Below are 22,266 nucleotides of genomic sequence, written 5' to 3'. Positions count from 1 at the left end.
ATTTGCTGTTTAAAGTTTTCTTTTATTTTTTAAAATCCAAGAATATATGAATTTGATTTTCCATTTAGTCATAGACTATTATTTCAAAATAAAATACTCTACTACTTTTTTATAAAATTTTACGTTTACATCTAAAAGCTTTTGATGTCTTTTAACTGACATACGCAGGATATTTTAGTAAAGCAATATTTGTGGCTATTTCTATAAGAAGCGAAATGTTTAGTATAATATGAAACTAAATATGCAAAAAGTTGGTTTCTTAGATTAAGTACAACTTATATATTTGAAGTATATAGTAAAATTAAAATGAAGCATACAATTTGATTAGTTCTTTAAGAAATTTGAATGGTAAACACAAGCTTATTTTCTAGAAAGGGGGAACGAAGAATAATATGATAAGTCTAGCGTTATCGTTCTCATCCACAAATATTAAATCAGACGAGTCATGCTTGAGGTAGCTATATTTACGGGAGAGTCTTTGCATCTTATCCCTTTTGTCTAGGTTTCAAAAGTCTGATCTGCTCTATTTTCGGACTTTGATTTCTTTTTAAAATTTAATTTACTATTTTTTCTATTACAAAAAGGTAAAACACGTTTTAAATGGCCTAAAATTTTTAAAGTTTAACCGAGACAAGTTCAATATGTTATATTTTCTCAATTCTCTATTTTCTTATTACCTTAACCACTTCCAGACTCTAAAATCTAAATCAAAATATAATTATTATCTCAATTCTTCTATTTTCTAAGAACAAAAAGTAAATAATGAGGCCACGTACTTGGGGTAAACTGCTTGAAGAGTAACAGATTTGATTTACAAATTGGTTTCCATTTAAAGAAACAAGAAATATTAGTTACGACTTACGATATACTTTCAAAAAGAATATTTAATAACAAATCAATTTCAAGAAATTTATCCATTGAAAGAAAAAAGCGTGTACCACAAGTCCGTGAATGCATTTACGCATGGTATATCCAACTCAAAAGAAAAGTAAAACAAAACATAGTCGAATATACACCTTTAAAAAAATCGCCAAAATATAGTATAACTAAAAACAAAATATATATTCATTTTTATTTTAAAGTTTTGTGAGTTGATAACTTTCCAAGGAACACAGTGGTGAGTTTTGAACCTATTAATGATAATATATATAAGAGAAATAAGGTTTAAGAAATAAGAAATAAATCCCAAAATATAAAAGTCAACTAAAATATCTTCTAACAAATTGAAATTACAACCAAATTTTTTGAAAAGTCTCGGATAATAATCTCATCTCTCTCATTTACAGGCTAGTATAAAATTATAAATAGGATACAAATACATACACACAGTACAAGGAGAAAAATCCAAACTTTCAATTTCTCTCTCTCTCTCTCTCCATTTCTCTCGCATTACTCTCACTCATCAATTTTAATCGATCTGGAGAAAATGGCGAACAAGCAATTGTCTTTGCACGTTGTGACTGTATTGGTGTTGTTGTTGTCATGTTTTGTTAACTACAGTGTCTCTAAACAGATCAAAACCTATAAGCTCACCAGAGGAAAGTTGTCTGTTACATTCACTAACTATGGTGCTGTTATGATCTCTCTTCTTCTCCCAGACAGACATGGTCTCTCTCTCTTTCTCTCTCTCTCCCTTATCTTCTCTCTTCTCTTCCCATTTTCTGATTTAGATCTGATTTTGTTTTTCTTCAAATGTGATTCAGGAAAGCAAGATGATGTTGTTCTTGGATTTGATACTGTTGATGCTTACAAGGTAATATATCTTTTCTTTGTTTTTTCATGTTATAACTTTTTGGTGAAAAACATATATGCGGTTTGGATAGAACTGGATGTTCGGCTCAAAAGCACCTTACTTATCGTCACGTATTTCAATGTCTTCATTAATTAAAAATGATCGCTTTCTTTTTATTTACTTTATATTATAATCTCACTAGTGGTGAGTCCACTTGTAGGCGTTATATATTTTTTCGAAAACGACAATTCTTTATAATTTACGTATTTCTGGATTTTTTTATATTAGAATGATACAACTTATTTTGGGGCAATTGTGGGAAGAGTGGCTAATAGAATTGGAGGTGCTAAGTTCGAATTAAATGGTCAATTGTACAAGACCGATCCCAACGAAGGCCATAACACCCTTCATGGTACCTCTTTTTCAGTTGATTATTTTTGAAATATATCTTTTCAATCAGATATAAAAATGTTATTGATGGTTATTTCAGGTGGTACAAAGGGATTCGGCGATGTGATTTGGTCAGTCGAAAACTACGTTCCCACAAGTCACATCACTTTCATATACCACAGTTTCGACGGTGAAGAGGGTAATACGATCTATATTTATAACTTTAAAAATACATAGATCGTGTTATCAGTTTATGAAATTAATTATTCTTCAAAACATATTTTAATGAAATTAACAAAGCGGCATTAAAACTGAAAAAATGTTGCGTTATATTACTTTTTCAACTTACAACAATCAAAATATCTTATTTTTCAAAAGCAAAATATTTATAATCGAGTTTACATATTTACATTTTTGGGAGATTAATCCAAAATGTATTAATCCTTGGGTGGTTTAAGTTAACTGAAATTTAACAGTGGAAAGAATGAATTTATTGGCACAGACTTTCATGTTGTCATTCACAGAACTATAAATTATTGGCAGAGACTTTAATAGAACTATAAAAATTAAATTTGGCAGGTTTCCCCGGGAATGTGACGGTGAAAGTGACGTACATGTTGATCGGAGAAAACAAACTAGCTTTGAAAATGGAAGCAAAGCCACTCAACAAACCCACACCGATCAACTTAGCCCTCCACACATACTGGAACCTCCACGGCCACAACTCCGGCGACATCCTCTCCCACAAAATCCAGCTTCTCGCCAAAAAAATAACTCCGGTCGACGAAGAACTCATCCCCACCGGCGAAATCACCTCAATCAAAGGAACTCCTTACGACTTCCTCGAGCCCCGCGAGATCGGAAGCCGGATCCAAGAATTACCCGGCGGGTACGACATCAACTACGTCATCGACGGGATTGTGGGGAAGCATCTTAGGAAAACCGCTGTCGTGTCGGAGAAAGTGACCGGGAGGAAGATGGAGCTGTGGACGAACCAGCCAGGTGTTCAGTTCTACACGAGTAATCTGCTGACAAGTGTTGTCGGGAAAGGGAACGCGGTTTATAAGAAGTACGCAGGGTTGTGTCTGGAAACGCAAGGGTTCCCCGATTCCGTGAACCACAAGAATTTCCCGTCGCAGATTGTGAACCCTGGAGAGAGCTACTTGCATGTTATGCTCTTTAGGTTCACTGCTCATTGATTCCTTTTGTTTTTGTATATTGCTTTCACAAGGTCGGCTTGGTTTGGGTTTTACGGTTTATTGTTCCCGATGAGTAATAATTTGAATGTTAAGTATCATGCATTGGTTTCTAAGGAACAAGAGTGAAGATGTTGGAATCATGAATGATATCTGAATAAAAGAGGTTGAAATTGAGGCATTCCCTGAAGCGAGAGAGGCCAGACCTCTCGTGTTCTGGTGATTTCAGGTGACACAAATGCAGATTCTTCAACTCTTTCTCAAACTTCTGCTTCACCACTATCACCTGTTCAATGTTAATATTAATATAAACTCAAGCTCAAGCAACAAAACTGGACAGCGTATCTTATTATAATATCTTCTTCTTTTACCTGAGATGTGTTTATGCCTAGCGTTTTCGTCCATGAATCATTTGGAACTCGAGCTGTATTTTGAATGCCTCCAGCAAGACAAGACCGGAAGTCCAGTGCGCATTGTAAGATGTTCTCTATGGTGTTTGATATGACTCGGGTTTCATCAGATAGAAAACATCTGCAAGCGTTTGATTACGTTCAGTTATATTATATGATTGTATTTCCAAAGAGCACCAGATGAGGAGGTCAGTTAAATTACACTGGCACGACACTTTTGAAGCTGATAGCAAAAAACAAGACTTACATGCGCAGAGCTTCACTTAGATAAGCCATATGCACAGACTCAAGATCCATTATATCCTTGACCTGAAAAAAAACAAAAAAACAAAAACACTTAATGCAGGAAACCAATAAAAGCAGAAACCTCCACTGAAGTCGCAATTAAAGGTTGCACTATGCACTTTAGTTTTAGAGTAGATAAGTGATGATGTCAAACCAGTAACAATAAAGCTTTAGTGACAGAAGTTCGCTTGAAAGAAAGAATCCTAATTTTAGGTAACCTAACATTTCAGCAGGCCAGAAAAATATTTCTATTTTAATCAAATAAACTGTAAAGTGTACATATGCCCCCACCTTATGCTTCAGGGAATGAAGTAACTTGGCCCATGATACGTGAGACAATTCCGAATGTACATATTGCTGTAGTGTTGATACAAAATGGTTGATCTGATGCCTGGAACAATAAAGAAAGGTGTCAAAGATACCAAGGGAGAACATAGAGACTCCATCATCTCAGAAAATATGCCGTATCATACAAGCATAATGATGAAGAAATAATAGAGATGTTTATCACAAGATATTTAGCATTTTCAAAAGTACTGCATATAATGAAATCAATGCTTTCTGTTACTTTTATAAATGGTCATGCGCCAGAAGACATAGACATATGCGCCAGAAGACATATGGACACCTAGCTCAATGAGTCACCAAGACATTATGTAAATATGAAGCTTTTATATATAAATTTACCTTAGTTTCATCAACATCTTTAACCACCGGAGTTCTTGCTTCGCTATCCCCTCTTTATTTTCATGCATCGTATGTCGTATATCCTGAAAGGACGGTACATGTCACTGTGCCATCAAAATCCCAGAAGACGAATAGTGCTACTACAAGAAATGTCACAAGCAGCTTATCAACAAAGCCGAACCTATACCTTCAGTGAACACCAGACGTCAGTTAATACATAGGCTGCTAGTTTCAATTGAACAAGAAAGCTAAATACATCAGCATATGCTTTCAGCGCATCACATGTTAAAATCATACTGATTGGCCAGTCAACTCGATACCCCAACCCTAGGAAATCAAAAGAACGCACTCCTGCAAATTTGCACACAGCAGTATCAATTAACAGTTCAACAGACATAATGAATAAATTTGCGATGTGGAAGACCATACCAATGGTTGATGGAGGAAGATGCATTGAGCCTTGTCTTTTGTACAAAAACAACCTGTCCTTACAAATGTCTCGTTCACATGATGATCTCTGAAGTGAAGATTCTAAAAACCCTTGGATTTCTGCTATTTTCTTATCTGCCTCCGTAACAAGCCCTTTCTGGAAATCCATAAGAGAAAATATGTATACATAAATTACCTATAGATGTTAAAATAAATCGTCACAATAAAAAAGATTGTAACCAAGACTTACATGATGCCATAGGGACACAACAAATACATCAGCCCAGTCTGCTAGTTCCATAAAGTGATATCTGCGTAGAGCTAGGAGATGTTCTTGCAAGCCAAATCCTTCTTCGAGCAACTTGATAGCTAGCTTACTGACAAAGTTATATCTTTTTGTCTGTTAAGAGAAATTTGATATATGAATAGTCATGTTATCATGAGAAAAACACCCCTAAAATGCTGCCAAATGTTGAATTATAAATCACGAGAAGGATACTGAAGAAGTATTTCCTGCAGTAGACACTTGTCTATAACAAAATCAAGTGGCAGTTCAAATGAGCCAGAGGTGTTCTCTCTGCGATCACTAAATGCACTCGTTTCGGGTTTATTTGATTTGAGAAGCATACCCTCCCATCTACTTCCACCAACTGCATTTGATTTTTTTTCTTCAACACAACCTTGCAAACCCGAAGATAAATGACTGCTAGAAACTTTAGGGTCTTCATCATCAAACCTATGTATCTCACATTCTTGGTTGGCATGGGAAAGACTCTTTCTAGCAGTCAGAGAATTGTGGGATTCCACGTGAAAATCAACAGGGAATCCTACAGGTATCCTGGCAACACATGTTTTGGAAGGGTTATCCACCACAGAGAAATCAAACAAAGGCAATAATTTCCCCTGGTCCCTCCTGTTTATGTTTCCATGCTTGTCCAAGAAATCACATCTCAGAACAGGGTTCATGCTGAGCACCTCGTAAGGGTAGCTTACCTTTGTGTCTTTCCACAATTTTGTTGAGGAACTGTTTTTCAGCATATCATGGTTTCTCTCCTGCTTCGAATAACTACCGCCCATGGGAATATTATTTAATAATAGTGTGCTATCATCAGTGTTCATTAAGTGTCTTTGTTCCATCTTAGCTCCTGAATCACTTCGTGGATATTCTCTGTTATCTTCCGCGTACTTATCAACACAAAATGGATTCCTAGGTAGTCCACCAAGGGGCCATGACTTAATAGAAAGAGGCCCACCAGATTTCTCATCCTCACATTCTTCAGCTGACTCTTCTGGCTCAGTGTCCATCCACTGACGATGAGTATCTGCCTTCTCAGCCTTCCTCACCAAATTATTGTCTATAAAACCCGTTTCACTATGCTGAACCAAATTCTGATTACAATTTCTATCGGAGGCAACAGAGAAACGTAGAGCTGATAAATAATTTTGTGAAGGTCCCATCAACGTACTTTGTGAATCAAGGAGTCCAACATCGGATTCTTCTGAAGAGTCCCTTGTCGATGAACATTCAGATGAGCATGACACATCTATCTCTGAAAACCATCTGTTTTCTGTTTTCTGGTCATCTGAATCTGAACCATTCTGGTCCCTGAAACCCCAAGAAAATGTCATCAGTTCACGCAGGATGGAGGTATATGATTGATATAATCAGGAAGATTACCTGGTCAAGTCCATTGTCACTGTTGAAGGAATTAGTAAACTCTCATCAAGTGTGAAATAAACGGAACTTCTCTCAATTATTTCTCCGTCACGACAGGATATTGGCAAAGATATTGCTCCAGGAACCTAAAATTAAAATGTCAATACTAGATAAAACAAAAGAAAAATTGTGCAGAAATAATTGCTCGATAGCTTCAAATGCAAAACTGATGCTAGAATGAGACGCAAAGTGACGCTAATGATGTAGCATGCATTTAAGATCTCCACGTATATGCAACACAAGGTCTTATTTAAATTAGACAGCTGCCTACTATATCAGAGAGACTCCTCTTGATAATGATTTTGATATCATAGTTTTATAATGTAGTATAAAAATCTCGTTCGGAATATACAATTCTCATAATAAAGAACTACACCACATTACAGAGAATAATTAAACGAACTAGTAGTCAGATACCAAAGTACCTAGGTAAAACTGATTTCACGACCGAGTAAAACCACATATGACCAATAAAACGAGTAAAGTCAGAGCTAGCATAGCAATGAGAGCACAATGACACATCAACCAAAAAACTAAAGCTTTGTAAATAAGAGCAAAAGCTAATAATTGGTAAATAATAATCAAAAGAAGCACGATACCTGTCCAAGGAACAGTTCAAACTTTTTTGAAGGATCACCAAGTTTTTCTTGCAATCTTCTGTAGTAATCCTTTCTTTTCTGTATCATCACTTCTATATGCAATTTACTGAAAGTTATTGGAGATGGGTCCACTAGACTAGTAGAGGAATAATATGTCCAACAGGGAAGAAGATCTGCGAAAGTTCTGTGTCCACATGCAGGATTACACAGTTCAAGAAGTTTTGTAATTACTTGGAGCTGTTGACCGGCCCTTAGTATAGGTACCAAGAAGCCATCCAAGAAACATGGAAGAAGCCCTACTTCTTGCTCCTAGAGTGCAGAAATGAAACCAATCTGCTATCAATGGTTTAAAGATACTAAAATCAAAGATGCCGAAAACGAGAATAGAATATTACCCTGACCTTCTTCAGTGGGGAGATGCCAGGCTTATTCCAAGAAAATGATGTCGATTCACTGGCGCAATCCATAATGAACTCCTTATGAGGATCGTTAAGTTCGGCTTTAAATATCCAAGATCTTATAAACTCGCAATATGGCTCACAAGCTTTTAGGAACAAAAATTTAAGCATAGCACTGTGAGCAGGATCAGCAACCTACAACGAAATATATTGGGAAAAGATAGTCAGAAGAAAATATTTAAATTGTACAAAGTCCTGGCTAACTATAAATCGTTTAACCGAATGTGAATTCCACACTCATCAAGCTATGTATATCACCTACTTTAAGCATAACTTGGAAGGTCAATCACCATATCAAATGATCCATCAACAGAATCATAGAATTCTATAATGTCTGTCTTTCAAATTTCTTTAAAACTGTAAAACCAGGAGGAGTACTGCTAGCCTTTGAGAGTACAGAGATGCAAAATTTAATGACGCAACCCTTCCATCACTGAAATGTAAATGAGAAATAACTGACACAGAAGGTGTCTCTAGGCTACATTAGCTGATAACTATGAGCAACAGGAAAGAAAACCAAAAAATAAAAACGAAGAGAATGATTACTACAGTAGAATTCTATTTTAGCCTGACCTTAAGTTGTGAATACAAGTAAGTAAGCAGGTCGCTTCCTCTGTAGAACCCATGAAATCGCACGGTTGCTTCAGTAATCAAACATTCCCAAGGAGAGCCACAATAAGATAGGGAAACATCATACAAACCACATATGCTCGCAAGAGCTTCAATCTGTGTTCGTAAGTCTCTAGTATGAAGAAAAACTTCCAGTAATGTTATCTTTGGATGAACAACATTCGTAAGGCAGCCACGCCAAGAGGAACCATTTTCAGACCCATCAACAATGTTCGAAGCACGCCTCAGTTCTATTGATGCGCACAATGTATCCAGTCCAGATATATAGCCTTCTAGGACCTTTCTCACAGCAATAGCAAAAGCCTGATTAACAAGAGTATAGCGGCTCTTATTACTGGCTTCTTCATTTTTACCCACTTTATAGCTCCCCTGTCCCTGAACAGCTGTTTCCACATCGAACCTCACGCTTGTGAAATAGTCTACAAACTTATGGAGAAGAAAAACCAAAGAACCAAAGCAGCCTATGTTTCTAAGAATCTGTCCCAACGCATTAGTGCTTGACAACCGATGCCACAAGCTGGGAATTGTGTGGGTGGTCCTGTCAGCTGGGTCAGAGCATAACAGAGAAGAGAGCTTCTCTATGCTAATAAGAGACGACTCGACACCTTGCAGAGCATTCAACGCCAACCTAACCAAGCTTGATTCCTGTTACAAGAAACAAAAATGTAATCAATATACAAACTTTTATCACTTGATAACACGCTATTTCATAGCAAGAGCTAGACTAAGAGAGGACTATATACGTCTCGTTTTAAAGCACTAGAGATATTTCATTACTCTCAATAACAAGTTGCCAATACTAACATAATCTCAGGACACCAAGGTTTCCAATGTTCCCCAGAGAAATGATTTGCCCCCCCCCCCCAACTCACACTTTATAACGAGCACTTTACTGAATTCACAAACCAAATCAATAAAGGTCACCTAAATATAATTGATATTTTACCAAATCCATTATTAGGTTTTCTATCCAAAAAAGATATTCACACAAGAGCGAAATGATGCAAGTTCCTATTACCACACAGGAAAAGCTTAAAATAATCGTTGTGGCACTAAACTTACACAGACAGAGGAAGAAGACGAAGTAGAATTGGAAACGGAAGCACGAGTTGGAGGAAATCGGCCGTTCTCGGAATGTAAGGATTCCCAATTTCGCGGTGTAAGATACGGATCCTCCACTTTGAGCTTCTCCAGAAGCGAAGCGAGGCTCGTCGCCACCGCCATTATTGAACAGTTAACAAGATCAAGCAGAAACACTGAAAAGGTCAGATTATGAGCCGAGCAATCCAGTTCGTCTCCCACCGGAAAAGGAGCCTCTTCGTCGCAAAAAGCGAAAGACTATCAAGATACGGCCCAATGGGCCATTTCGTTAGATATCAGCCAATTGACGAGCCCAATTGTCGAGCCCAATTGACGAGCCCAATTGCTCACAAATGGAATCGAATTAGTTTTCAGATTTGGATTACAGTAAATGAAAGAACGGAATCCGAACCGAACCGAAATACCCAAAACCGGACTGAAACCCTCAAATATCCAAATGGTTTCTATATTTCTATATCCGAAAAAACCGAACCGAGAATCGAACGGGTACCCAAATATATAAAAATATTAATTATATATACATATAACATAACTAAATATATATTTTTAATTGAAAAATCTATTAAAAGTATCCGAAAATAATTGAGAATAACTAAATTATTGTAAAGTATCTGAACTACCCGAAAGTATCTGAAACTATTTGGATAGTTTTATTTGAAATATCCAAACTAATCCGAAATATCCAAACTTCTTATTTAAATCATCCTAATTATTTGATATTTTATCCTAAATAACCGATATTTTATCCGAATTATCCGAACTACCCAAATCCAAACCGGAACCGAATGAGAACCGATGTTTTTCTGGATATTTTCCGGTTCTTAATTTTAGTATCCGAACCGAAAATAGGTCAAGTAGTAAATGGATCCTCTACCCCTCTACCCGAACTACCTGAAACCCGAAATATCGAAATACCTGAACCGATACCCGAAATGCCCATGCCTATACTTTGGATAGGGATTTGACTGTTCATGAAAATGGATCAAATTAACCCATAAATTTTCGAAACAAAGCAACCACTCCGAAGAAGGAAAACAAATTAATAGGAAAGGGGTCTTTCTGTGAGATGTCAATCTAAGTCCCACATTGAAAATTAGACAAATGAGAGTATAATATATAAAGTGATGTCCATCTCTAATTAGAACGAGGCCTTTTGGAGGAAGTCCAAAAGTAAATCCATGCGGACCTGCCTCTTGCGCCCAAAGTGGACAATATCGTACTAATCAGACAATATAGAGTTGGACATGGGATTTTGCAATCCCAACAATTGGTATCAGAGCGGTTTGACGAGATTCTGCAAGAAGACCAAAATACCCTTAAAATAAGAATGAGCCTCTTCAAAGTGGAAGAGAAGGTCTATGGCAGAAACGTCAAAATATCATGTAACCTGTGATGTTGTGGGAGAAAGGAATGAGATGTTATGAAAGACACATTCTCAAAGGAAAGCCCTGCGATTACTGGTACAAAGTGGTGCCAAGATAATCCGCTGAAGTAAGAATACACGAGATGAGTGTGGTCCTTACCTTGAGGGGGAGAATGTGAGATGTCAATCTAAGTTCCACATTGGAAATTAGACAAATGAGAGTCTAATATATAAAGTAATGTACAACTCTAACTAGAACGAGGCATTTTGAAGGAAGTCTAAAAGTAAATCAATGCGGGTCTGCCTCTTAAGCCCAAAGTGGACAATATGTACTAATCCGACAATATAGAGTTGAACATGAGATTTCGCAATCCCAACACTTTCTATCATTTTAACTTGCTTTAAAAAAATGGAAAGTTCGAAGGTGGTGGATCAAAAAGACTGCCAAAAAGTAGACAGAATTCTTCTGAACTTTTAAAAATTTGATACTTCAAATTGTTACCTATTACACCAATCATGGATCAGTCAGTTGAATAAGCAAGATGACTTACCTCGTATCTTTAAGATTAAACAAAAGTTATGATTGGTTTGACAAGGTTATCGTGATGTTAGCACTTATTATATGGAAATGTGACACTGTGGGACACTTGCACTAATTTTGGTGAACTCCTGCTTTGCATCTGTGGACATTGCAAGTGCAAAATGGCGCACGTAATTGGAAAAATATGTTAGATCATAGTTGTGTGGGCAGGCCGGCCCTGAGGAATGTTACGTGAAATATTTACAAGTTACAACAGGTCTCCGAAATTTTTGAAAAAAATTACATAGACATAAGTTTCTAAAAAATAATTTTTAGACTCCTAAATTGATAAAAAGATTTTTTCATCTAAAACATTGTCACAGACCTCCAAAATCTTAGGGCCCGGCCCTGTGCGTAGATTACTGATTTTCCGGTTTTCAGATTCTAAATTGTGCGTATGGCTTGATCATGATTTCCAGAGAACAATATTACATCTTACCAACAGCTTTTAGCATACTCCATAATGTTACATGAAGTCTCTGTTAACATTAACTGTATATAGAGACTTCAAAATATGATGATGAGGTTTTTTTTTTTTTTTTTGTAACACAAACTATGATGAGGTTATTTATCTTCTTCTTTTTTATCAACAGTCAATGACTCAATATTATATTCTAATCAGAATTGAAAGAACAAGTATAACTAACTCTGTAGACAGATTAAACAAAACTATCAACTTCAAGTGACTTGCAAAACATTGTTATCAGTGGTCCAAATTCCAAATCTTTGAATATTATTTTCACAAGCAAGCTAAAGAAAGTTCCAAATTTCACGAGTGATTCCAAACGAAAACATAAAAACAGGGGTTCACATTGTTAAATACGCTAAGGAGCAGAGTTGGAAGTGGAGGTCTTCTTGAAATCGATCTTGTCGACTTTAACCTCTCCGTCGATGAGCTCATAGACATAGACCACAACTCGAAGACCATCGATATCCATAAGAACAAAGCTCGGGTTAACATCTTGGTTTATGCTACTATACGCTCCGGTAGCAGAGCCAGGGTTAATGACGACTCCTCCCTCGTGTTTGTAGGCTGTGAACTGGTGGGTGTGGCCTGTTACAAGTATGTCCACGTCGAGTTGTCTCTGAAGCATGGCAAGCGAGTCTAGATCACCCCATGGGATCACCTGTACAGCAATCTTTTCAGTAACACCGCAAATAGAGGAACAAAGCTAAAGGAGGCATATCTCCTTAATAATTTAGTCTAAAACCTTGAAACAGAAAATAAACAGTGACGAAGCATTTCAAATTCTAGACATTATCCGTTAACTATTCTCCAAACGCAGGTCTTAATCATAACCAGAAAAGGTAAGTGCAGATTAAGCAAAATAATAATTGGTAACAAAGGATTACATTATCATCCAAACATCAACAAGGCAAGCAAGCTCAGATGTTGTGTGAAACAAAGGATTATTCATTCATGGTAGCGTCTAACTTGTGACGCCCTCATCATGAAATGCCAAAGAGTAGAGAAAAAACTGAACCTGGTGGCCGTGGCAGAGTCCAAGCTTGAACTGGCCGATGGTCAAGATTTTGGTCTCAGGGTAGCGTGCATCTTCGTCAAACTCCCCACGAGCTATATGCAAATCAGGGCATATAGTCTTCAAGTAGTCATGGATTTCCTAATAAAAACAGTAAAAAAAAAGATGCTAAGCTTAACCACCACGAACAAGAACCAGAAAAGACAATAAGCTTAGCAGTTAGCACTCCAAAACTAAAAGAAATATCCATTGAATTCTCATAAATAAACTCATCAGTAGTGCTGAGTATATCACTTTGCAGTTCTCGTTTATAATAAAACCAACAAAGATCAGTGTATACTAAACGAGATGAACATAAAAGATTACATTAGAGTTTGTTCTCGCTTCCGAATCATCTCTTCATCATCATATGACAGAAAGAAATTTAAAAGAACAAACAAAAAAAAGCCCTACTTTGATGCAGAGATTGCCAGTGCAGATGATGTGTTGAATCTTGCCAGGAACAAGCATCGATTTGAACTTTGGAGGCAGATCAGCCGCTCTATGGGGTACATGGAGATCCCCCAATGCCAGAACCAGCACCATTTCGAACTTTCCCGATTAAAATCTGGAGAGAGGTCAAGATTCCCTTTAAGTTGATGACAGCGCGAATCGAAGAAGATCTAGCTTCAGGGGCGATCGAAATTACGAGATTTGGTTCGTGAGGAATCTCAGAGATCGCAAAAGGAAGATCCTTCTCCTTCTGTTGATCGCTTGCTCTCTTGTTTGTTTGACTTCCTCAGCGGACGGCGAAACTATACCCAAACGACGTCGTACGATCTTACGATACTTTTGGCATTAACCGGTTTCTTCAAAATCGGTACATGAAAGTGAATATTCAACTCATTAACCCGGATTCTACGTAATCATGAATTGTCTATTTCAGTATCAAAGCAAATATTGAGAACAATTTCTATCACTACACGGTTTTTAAGTTATTAAAACTTTAACAGTTCCCAAACAAAAATGCAATATTTAAAGCTTTTGTTTTATGTATTGGATATTGGAATCGAATGATATTATTGTATTGAGGTTTCTTATATGTACAGAGTAGATTACAAGTAAGGTAAGACTATATTCTAGGTAAGACTACATGATATGTAGCCTTTGACAGACGATGAGATTATATACTTTTCACATTTATACACACTCCCTTAAGACGGACGGCCATATGAGAGTCTGATCTTGATAGTTAGAGATTCAAACCGTGTGCGTGGTAATGGTTTGGTCAGTGCATCAGCGAGTTCATCATCTGAGTTGACATGAGATATGCGTAGTTCACCGCTTTGCACAAATTGTCGAACAAAATGATAGTCGAGAGCCTGATGCTTCATACGTGAATGAAAAACCGGATTTGCCGCAAAATATGTGGCGCCAATGTTATCATAATATATGATTGGTTTCGTGGGAGAGAGAGCATCAAGTTCGGAGAGCAGAGACTGAAGCCAACATACCTCCGCTGTGGTTTATGCTAGCGACTGATACTCTGCTTCGGTAGATGAACGCGCCACACCGGTTTGCTTCTTAGAGGACCAAGCGATGGAGTGACGACCAAGATATACGATATAGGCACCAGTAGACGTGTAATTATCTTTACTAGGATGTGAACCCCCGCGGTCCGCGGGAGAAATTATACTAATTTTAAATACAATTTAAAACTATTAATTATATAATTTTGGTTGGTAATCTCAATGGGTGTGAATTATAGGTATTGAGTTACACACGTCATTTTATAAAATCAAACAATTAAAATCTCATTTTTGTTCTACGATAAGATACAAAAATAGCAAATAGAGTTTTAATATTTAGTTTAATTTAAAAATACTAATTATATAAAAAATATTTAGAATGAAAAATATGATATTTAAAAATGAAAATATCTTGTTAATTATATCTCTGAAATTGATGCTTGGATTAATATATTTATAGAATACATAATCGTGAAATAAGACGAAATAAATTGTTTCTAATGTGATGTTTTGAAAGGACCCATGTGTTTGTTATAAAATTAGTAACCAAAATATAAATATACTTATTTTTCTAGAATTTCATTTCTTTGGTAAGATGTTTTCTGTATAAAATTCATAATTTTGGCTTTGTAATTCGTGATTAGTTAATATCATAGAGAGAACTAAACGTAATTAATCTCATGTATTTCAAAACAATGTGTTATTATTGTTTCTTGCCACCTTTTATCTCTTTCTAATAAATGTATATATTCATCTCAAATATTATGAATTTTATTAACAATCATAAAAATATTTTCATAATGTTTTATAAAATTAAATAACCTTCAAAGTTTATATAACATGCCAATATAAGGGTGAACATCTAAATTTAATGAGTAATCAGTTATAAAATATCTATATATATAAAATACAGTTTGTTTCACTTCTGGGTTGTCCACATAGGATGCCATGTCATGAATTAGGAGGCTGAGGGCGTGACACGTGTTCTTCTCTAAGTAAGATTTGTTGGTTTTCGTATATGATAATGGGCTTTCACGAATTGATTACTTGTGGGCTTCGAAATTTTTTTTTCGGTCTGAAACAAACAAAAACTTAACCACATTAGTCAACTTTACCTGTTCCACGAGAAGCCGCCATGGTTCATGTTCTTGGACCTCTCTTTTTTTTGTTGGACCTCTCTTTTTTTTTGTTAGACCTCTCTTTCATCTCCAACAATGGAGTTTCTGGAAGAGTTATTTGAAACGAATGGTGATGACGATTCCTGAATCGATATGTCTTGGTGTCGTTTCATCTCTGTTTCTTCACCTCTGAACCGTTACAAGATGAGTTGATCTACTGCCATTAACTACCTTCTTAACTCCTTCGATTCACTGCAATTACCATTTATCTTCAATGTATCTCTCATATCTTCAAGGCGGTGCATCTACAGCTATAAAAAGGTTAGCCTACATACCGTAAACATCTTGCTCACAACTCCAAATAACAATTGAAAAACTTTTTTCAGTAAAATGGCCAACTCATGCTTCAAGCGGTGCCACCACATGCAAGATCATCTTGGGATAGATCTGATGACAGATGAACTCAAGCGGATATTAAGAAGCGAGATCGAAGGGAGCACTGGCCCTGTAGTTAACGGTGATCACCATGTCAATACTATGTTGGTTATTGAGCGGCGGCTACGGTGGTGTTGGGCGTCGGAAACCACTGCGTTATGTACAAAAACTTGATACTTAATTGCTGATTTAATTGCTTATTTGCTCTCACATTTATCATATAGTTTTGATGATTTCTGTATTTAATTGCTTTAAACAAAACTTGGTCTATAGAATTTTTTTTTGTGCACTCATACGCTAAAGCTCTCCTCTGTAATTAACTATTATCCCTTTCACCTTCCACATGGCCACTCTTAATAAGGTGAGTCTTCCTCCTGCTGTCTATTAATAAGCCCGAACTCACATCTCCTTGAGCTTATTTGATCATCCTGACTTTGACTGTATCAGATTGTTCAATCGTTCTTTGATGTTGTGACGGAGGCAAGTGCATTGGTTGTATTGGAAGTGAGCTTGGTGCCTTACTGAGATCAGTTGGTGTTTTGATGGGAATTCTTCAACACGGATAATCTGATTTCATTAAATGGGGAGAGATATTGTTTCATGACTCTTTGAGTACAAATGATATGGATGAAAACTACATTGGATCTCTGTCTGAGTCATTTGCGATTCCACTTTCGTGCCATCTCCTTAACCTGATATTGAACGCTGCTTTTCAAAGTCACCAAGCAGCTCCAAAAGTGGAGATTTCACAGCTGGTATGCTTTGGGAGTTGATTAGATTTGATGAATCACAGCGACTCCATTCTGTTTGATTTCAGGGAATTTCTCGGGATGGGCATGCTTAAAAGTTGAAATTTTCTGAACACAAATGGAGGGAGACGGTTGGGTTCAGACTATGCTCAGATTCTCGGAAGCAAAGAACGTCAAACTCGGTGGTGAGATGAAGGCCTTGCGATGCTTCTCCTCATGATTCTAAGGTTATTATGTTCTTTAAACTCATGATAATTGTAGGATTAAACTATTTCTGGCGTTAAAACTCAAGATTATCAGACCTTTGCATTCATATATTCATTGAATCACTTCTGAACGGGAAATTTAGAACCCGTCTGTGATTATGATTTCTTCTTCACCTCATGATTATCAGACTTTTGTATTTTATATTCACTGAATCACTTTTGAATGCGAAATTTAGAACCCGTCGGTTGATTAAGATTTCTTCTTCCCCCATGATTGTCAGACTTTTGTATTCATATCTTCGTTGAACCTCTTTTGAATAATAAATTTAGAACATGTTCGTTGATTATGGATTCTTCTTCACGTCTGTTTGTCAATGCCACATCAGGGACACATAGCTGTTTCGACAAAAAGACTTATGCAGGGGAAGTTACTTTTACAAGTAAGTATCTTGGTGATTATTAAATGATTAATTACATATGAGTATGTTATATTACTTATCATGTACTCAATCTGCCTGGATATTTTTCATCTATGTAGGCTGGTCTCCAAAAACACTGAGAATACATCAGCAGCTTCACTTCTTAGAGGCTATGCAAAGATTGAACCTTTGCCCATGGCTGATCTCAATGAGTTTATTATCACAACTATCCCTAAGGGTTTAAACGCTTCGTCTAGGCTCTTTTCAATGTTCTTGGAGATGAGTCCAGGAACGTCCTTGAAGAGATGGAAGGTGAGTCCCACTTCTCTCAAGTGTCCATCTATGGCACCGTCAGAGTCTGGGAGTATGTTTTGCGCATGGTTTGCGCGGCAGACACCATCTCGAATATGGGCTGCAGCGGAGATGTCAGCGTCTGAACCGACAATGAGTGCGGCTGCACCGTCACTGAAGAGTGCCTATCACACTAGTGAGTCAAGCTGAGTGTCAGAAGGGCCACGGAAGGTGACGGCTGTGATCTCGGAGAAGACCAAGAGACACGTGCGCCACGGTTGTTCTCAGCGAGGTCCTTGGCGAGACGGAGGACAGTGCCACCGGCGAAGCAACCTTGCTGGTACATCATGAGACGCTTGACGGAAGGACGAAGACCAAGGAGCTTGGTGAGCTGGTGGTCAGCACCAGGCATGTCAACTCCTGAGGTGGTGCAGAAGACGACCTGTTTGATCTTGGACTTAGGCTGACCCCACTCCTTGATAGTCTTCACTCCTGCCTCCTTACCTATCTTGGGGACTTCAACGACCACGACATCCAAAGAAAGTGAGGAAGAAGCAGGAATCTCGGAAAGTGAAGTATCAAAAACCTCATGCCACAAATTCAACCGCTGAACTTCTTTAAAGTCAGGCTAAGGTGGCAAGAAGAAGTGATAAGCAAGTCCTTTCTATCTCTTTCATTTTTTTTTCTCTCTTTCATTAATTTTCTTGGACCGTTAGATTCTATGGTTTGTTAATGTCCAACTTGCTGAAACCCAAGTTGTGTTTGTTGATGGAAAAGAGTTTGTTTGGTTTCATCACTGTCCTTGCCTTTTTGGCATCGTATGTCAATGGACAAGAACCAAAGACAAATGTCAAAAACAAAAGAAATATCAGTTGGTAATCACTGAAATACATTAGATATTTCTACAGACTTTGTAGAGTGTAGTTCGCAACTGCCTGAACTTTTAACACCCTATACAAATGGTTCCAACAGAAACTTCAAAAGAGTTGATTTTGAGAAAAGAGATTTTCTAACAAGAGAGCACAAAAATGTACAAAAGGAACACTGAGCACAAAGATAAGTTGAGTCAAGTAATCTCCAACAAAATAGTTGATGGTGAGGAAGCTCAGCTTGCGCCATCTAAATTTTAATGTCTCCCATGTTTCTCTTGAAAAATTAGCATATAATCTGTGGAGAATGGAAGTAGCTCGCAGATTTGAGGAAGCTTGGAGTGCTGAAAAGGCACTCCTGTCTGTTCCAAAGATGGAAAAGGCCAAGTGCAGAGCTATAACGGAAGCAAGTGAGAAAGCGCAGATGATGGTGGAACTAGAAGGAAGCAAGCATAAATGAAAGAAAGAAGAAAATCGCACGAGAAAGACCGTGCATGCTTTCGTACATAATGATGTTCGGTACAAAAGATACTATATAAAAAGATTAAGAAGTCACTAATAGATTCACGAGCAAGAGAAAAGTAGGAAAAGGCGGGTGCAGACCAATAAGGCACACTTGATCACACCTCTGTTCCCATTAAAGTCTTAAAACCTGATGCTGCTCAAGATATCCTCACAAGGTTTGTCTCCTTCGTACGTGTCATGCATATGGTTATTTGGTGTATGAGTTCATGGAAAATGGAAGCTTAGAGGAAAGACTCTTTCAAAATAAATTACATCACGTTAAATAAGCAATACAATTACAAATTATTAAAACAAGATCAAATAACACTCCGACATCGTTGACACATTTGTCATAAGATATATACTCTCTTCTCAACAAATGACACCTGCTAACCTAATAAAAATATAATCAGAACGTTGACATACAATATACTTATTCTATTATTTTAAAATATATATTTTTTAGCAAGAAAGTTTATTTATATTATTTTTAAAATTATATTTAAAATAATAAAATAAGTATCAAACATTGACAACTTTGAACGGAGAGAAAGAGAGAGAGAAAGTAAAAGACTCTGAGGGGCTCGGCGGTCGGCCGGCGCGTGAGCGTACGTGCCGCCGCCGGAGCCTGTGTTCTTTCAAATAAAAGAATCAGGTTTCGGTCTTCTCTTCGTCTCTGCCGGTTTCCGCCTGTCCGAGCTCTGGTCCGCCATCAACCGGTACGGTTCTGGTCCTGGAGTAACGACGCGGTGGCTGAGAGGACGGCGAGGTCAAGACTTTAGTGTTTGGAATAATAGTTCCGGGAGACGGAGGCTCCCACAGATCCGTCGCCGCCGGTCTTTTGTCTCCGTGGCGGGGAAGCTTCTTCAGTTCCGCCGTCATCGGATCTAGTCTCCGGGGGGTGAAGGCTTCTTCAGCTTCGCGTCGCCGGCCTGCGGCCCCTAGTCTTTAGGGTTTAGTTTATAGTAATCGTTTTCTTCGGTTTGCATTTGGTGTTTGCTGTTTTTGTTGATGGTGTGTTCGTCGGAGGAGAAGGAAGAGTTCCGGCGGAAGGGGTTAAGATGCATGCGATTCCTCTTGTGGTGCTCGGCGGTTAATGACGATGGGTGAGATCTCGCCATGGCGATTGAGGCTCTCCGGCTTAAGTGGCCCAAAGATGGTTGAAGGTGAAGAGTGACGGAGCGATGGAGCTCCGGTATGGCCGGGTGATCTGTTGGACAGATCTCCGGCGTCGATGAGTTGCGGTGGTGACGCGCAGATCTCGCGACACGTGTACCCTCGTGGGAGAGGATGGCAACACGTGTGCTGAGAGGCAGCCGACTTCAGTTCGCTTAGGTTCTAGGGTTTTCTCAAGTTGGGCCGTAGGTATTGGCCCAATTGGAAAACAAATAGTTTGCCCTATTTGTTTGTTGGGCTTTTGTTTGTATGTTGTACTGGGCTTGGCCCGCTTCCTCTAAATATTAAAATCCTTTGGCGGAAAAAAAAAGTATCAAACATTGAGATTAATGTTAGTTTAAAATTTTATTGAAACGAAATTAAATATATAAAATTTATTTAAAATTTTATAATATAAGTTTATTTATATTATTTTGTCATGCACATAAACATTTTCATTTTCATTTTCATTCTCATTCAACAACAAAAAAACAAAAAAAAAGTCTCAACCCACATAATTATCCCATAAAAATTATCATTCTCCACTAATCTTAACAAAACATGGATCAATAATTAAATATTACCAAACTTATCATATAAACCAAACAAATGAAAATTCTTAGAATAAATATTACATTTAACTATACTAATCTCTTTTTTGCTTAATTTCACCAATATTTAGGTACACTAACCGTAAAAGTCAGTGTATGAGATTGAGTAATTAAATATTTACTTAATCTATAAAAAAAAATTGATATTAGGAAAAACAACAATTTTGGCTTTGAAACAAAACCGAAACAAGGACTAAACATCTTCGTATGAAATCATCTATATGCCATAATTTTGCTATGCTTGCACATGAAAACATGAAGAATGCATGAAATATGGGATCAAATTTTTGTAAAAGAAAACAGCATGAAGACTATTTGAAGCCTTTACAGTATATTAATACCACAACTCTTTAATATAGAAACAACTATTGTAAATAAACAAAATACATATTATCACATATAATTCATTCTCACCTAAAATATCCAAAAAGATAAAAATCATTTTCATATACATCAAAAACACAAACCACAAAATCATACAATAAATAATAATCTAGATCACAAATAAAGTATATCCCGCCCGTAGAGCTGGCTGACCCTAGTGAACATATATAATTATTGACTCGTGTATCAGCATTTTCTATAAAATATTATAACATTGATCAAATTTTAGGTGACACGTAATTTCTTTATAAACTGAGACATCGGAAATTTTCCCTTATTAAAAGTAAGGTTAATATTTAATAAATGCAAATAGAAACTTCTATTTGTATGTGTTTTACCAAATATATTTTATAATCATTTAGAGCTACGTTGCACGGAAGCTTCATCGGACGTCCGCTTCCCGCTTCGGAACCGGAATCGGAATCGAAACCTTGTGGAAGCTTGCAGAATCTCGCTTCCAAAACGTTTCTAAAATATTATCTTTAAAAACTTGTTGGAAGCTTACGATTCCGTTTTAAAAAAAAAAATGTAATGTATATCAATAAAATATAAAACCATAGTTTTAATCTATATAAAATAAAAAAATTAATAGTAATAAATATTGAGTTATAAATATACAAATAGTAAAAATAATACTATAAATCATATTTATGCATTGAGATTTTTTATTAAAGATATAGCACAAATTGAAATATATTGTGTCAATTATTTATGAAGTAATAAAAATAATTAATATAATATTTTTTGTAAACTTCATTTATGTGTATTTTTACAGTTTTAATATAAAATCATTTCAAAATTATTATAAATGAATAAATGCATTATTTCAAATTTAAATCATATAATTTTTAGTCCTAATTTTTTAAAAAATTAATATATATATATATATATATATTTATATTTATATATGGATATACGCTTCCAACACGTACCCACTTCCTAATATTTTAAAAAATCTC

General features: G+C 36.7%; 3 protein-coding genes, 1 long non-coding RNA gene and 1 pseudogene across 5 annotated transcripts; 2 read left to right on the top strand and 3 right to left on the bottom strand.

Annotated features, from left to right (window-relative positions):
• Positions 1 to 1,305: 1,305 nt before the first annotated feature.
• Positions 1,306 to 3,419, top strand: LOC103873204 (aldose 1-epimerase). The gene is made up of 5 exons (XM_009151623.3): positions 1,306 to 1,607; positions 1,704 to 1,753; positions 2,021 to 2,144; positions 2,223 to 2,321; positions 2,702 to 3,419. The coding sequence occupies exons 1-5, from the start codon at positions 1,427 to 1,429 to the stop codon at positions 3,319 to 3,321; spliced, it is 1,074 nt and encodes a 357-aa protein (XP_009149871.1). The 5' UTR covers positions 1,306 to 1,426; the 3' UTR covers positions 3,322 to 3,419.
• On the bottom strand, positions 3,378 to 9,861 carry LOC103873205. 2 transcript variants are annotated; one of them, XM_009151624.3, is made up of 14 exons: positions 9,596 to 9,861; positions 8,477 to 9,178; positions 7,841 to 8,038; positions 7,446 to 7,754; positions 6,808 to 6,932; positions 5,629 to 6,735; positions 5,380 to 5,521; positions 5,130 to 5,286; positions 4,888 to 5,051; positions 4,701 to 4,783; positions 4,305 to 4,404; positions 3,976 to 4,037; positions 3,690 to 3,849; positions 3,378 to 3,604 (listed from the first exon to the last, which is right to left on the bottom strand). In XM_009151624.3, the coding sequence occupies exons 1-14, from the start codon at positions 9,755 to 9,757 to the stop codon at positions 3,431 to 3,433; spliced, it is 3,645 nt and encodes a 1,214-aa protein (XP_009149872.1). In that variant the 5' UTR covers positions 9,758 to 9,861; the 3' UTR covers positions 3,378 to 3,430. The 2 variants fall into 2 exon arrangements, with proteins under 2 accessions (XP_009149872.1, XP_009149873.1); XM_009151625.3 differs by having other exon boundaries at positions 7,847 to 8,038.
• A 229-nt stretch (positions 9,862 to 10,090) lies between these two features.
• Positions 10,091 to 12,511, top strand: LOC117125995. The gene is made up of 2 exons (XR_004448504.1): positions 10,091 to 12,102; positions 12,141 to 12,511. It is a non-coding gene; the product is annotated as an uncharacterized LOC117125995 (long non-coding RNA).
• On the bottom strand, positions 12,235 to 13,859 carry LOC103873202 (vacuolar protein sorting-associated protein 29). The gene is made up of 3 exons (XM_009151622.3): positions 13,512 to 13,859; positions 13,062 to 13,199; positions 12,235 to 12,704 (listed from the first exon to the last, which is right to left on the bottom strand). Exons 1-3 carry the CDS (start codon positions 13,641 to 13,643, stop codon positions 12,402 to 12,404), a joined length of 573 nt encoding a protein of 190 aa, XP_009149870.1. The 5' UTR covers positions 13,644 to 13,859; the 3' UTR covers positions 12,235 to 12,401.
• A 3,757-nt stretch (positions 13,860 to 17,616) lies between these two features.
• On the bottom strand, positions 17,617 to 19,291 carry LOC103873360 (annotated as a pseudogene).
• Positions 19,292 to 22,266: the final 2,975 nt, after the last annotated feature.

This window comes from Brassica rapa, chromosome A06, assembly GCF_000309985.2.
Source record: "Brassica rapa cultivar Chiifu-401-42 chromosome A06, CAAS_Brap_v3.01, whole genome shotgun sequence".
Lineage (NCBI taxonomy): Eukaryota > Viridiplantae > Streptophyta > Magnoliopsida > Brassicales > Brassicaceae > Brassica > Brassica rapa.
This window is presented reverse-complemented; position numbering and strand designations above follow the sequence as displayed.

What these genes read in the sequence shown, in the direction of transcription:
- LOC103873204 (XM_009151623.3), top strand. Translation starts at nt 1,427, where the DNA reads ATGGCGAACAAGCAATTGTCTTTGCACGTTGTGACTGTATTGGTGTTG. An exon ending in TCTTCTCCCAGACAGACATG is followed by an intron (nt 1,608 to 1,703) that starts GTCTCTCTCTCT and finishes AATGTGATTCAG; the next exon opens with GAAAGCAAGATGATGTTGTT. An exon ending in AGGCCATAACACCCTTCATG is followed by an intron (nt 2,145 to 2,222) that starts GTACCTCTTTTT and finishes TGGTTATTTCAG; the next exon opens with GTGGTACAAAGGGATTCGGC.
- LOC103873205 (XM_009151624.3), bottom strand. Translation starts at nt 9,757, where the DNA reads ATGGCGGTGGCGACGAGCCTCGCTTCGCTTCTGGAGAAGCTCAAAGTG. An exon ending in CCCCACTGAAGAAGGTCAGG is followed by an intron (nt 7,755 to 7,840) that starts GTAATATTCTAT and finishes TCTGCACTCTAG; the next exon opens with GAGCAAGAAGTAGGGCTTCT. An exon ending in CTGCAGGAAATACTTCTTCA is followed by an intron (nt 5,522 to 5,628) that starts GTATCCTTCTCG and finishes ACAGACAAAAAG; the next exon opens with ATATAACTTTGTCAGTAAGC.
- LOC103873202 (XM_009151622.3), bottom strand. Translation starts at nt 13,643, where the DNA reads ATGGTGCTGGTTCTGGCATTGGGGGATCTCCATGTACCCCATAGAGCG. An exon ending in CTGGCAATCTCTGCATCAAA is followed by an intron (nt 13,200 to 13,511) that starts GTAGGGCTTTTT and finishes TGTTTTTATTAG; the next exon opens with GAAATCCATGACTACTTGAA. An exon ending in GACTCTGCCACGGCCACCAG is followed by an intron (nt 12,705 to 13,061) that starts GTTCAGTTTTTT and finishes ATTGCTGTACAG; the next exon opens with GTGATCCCATGGGGTGATCT.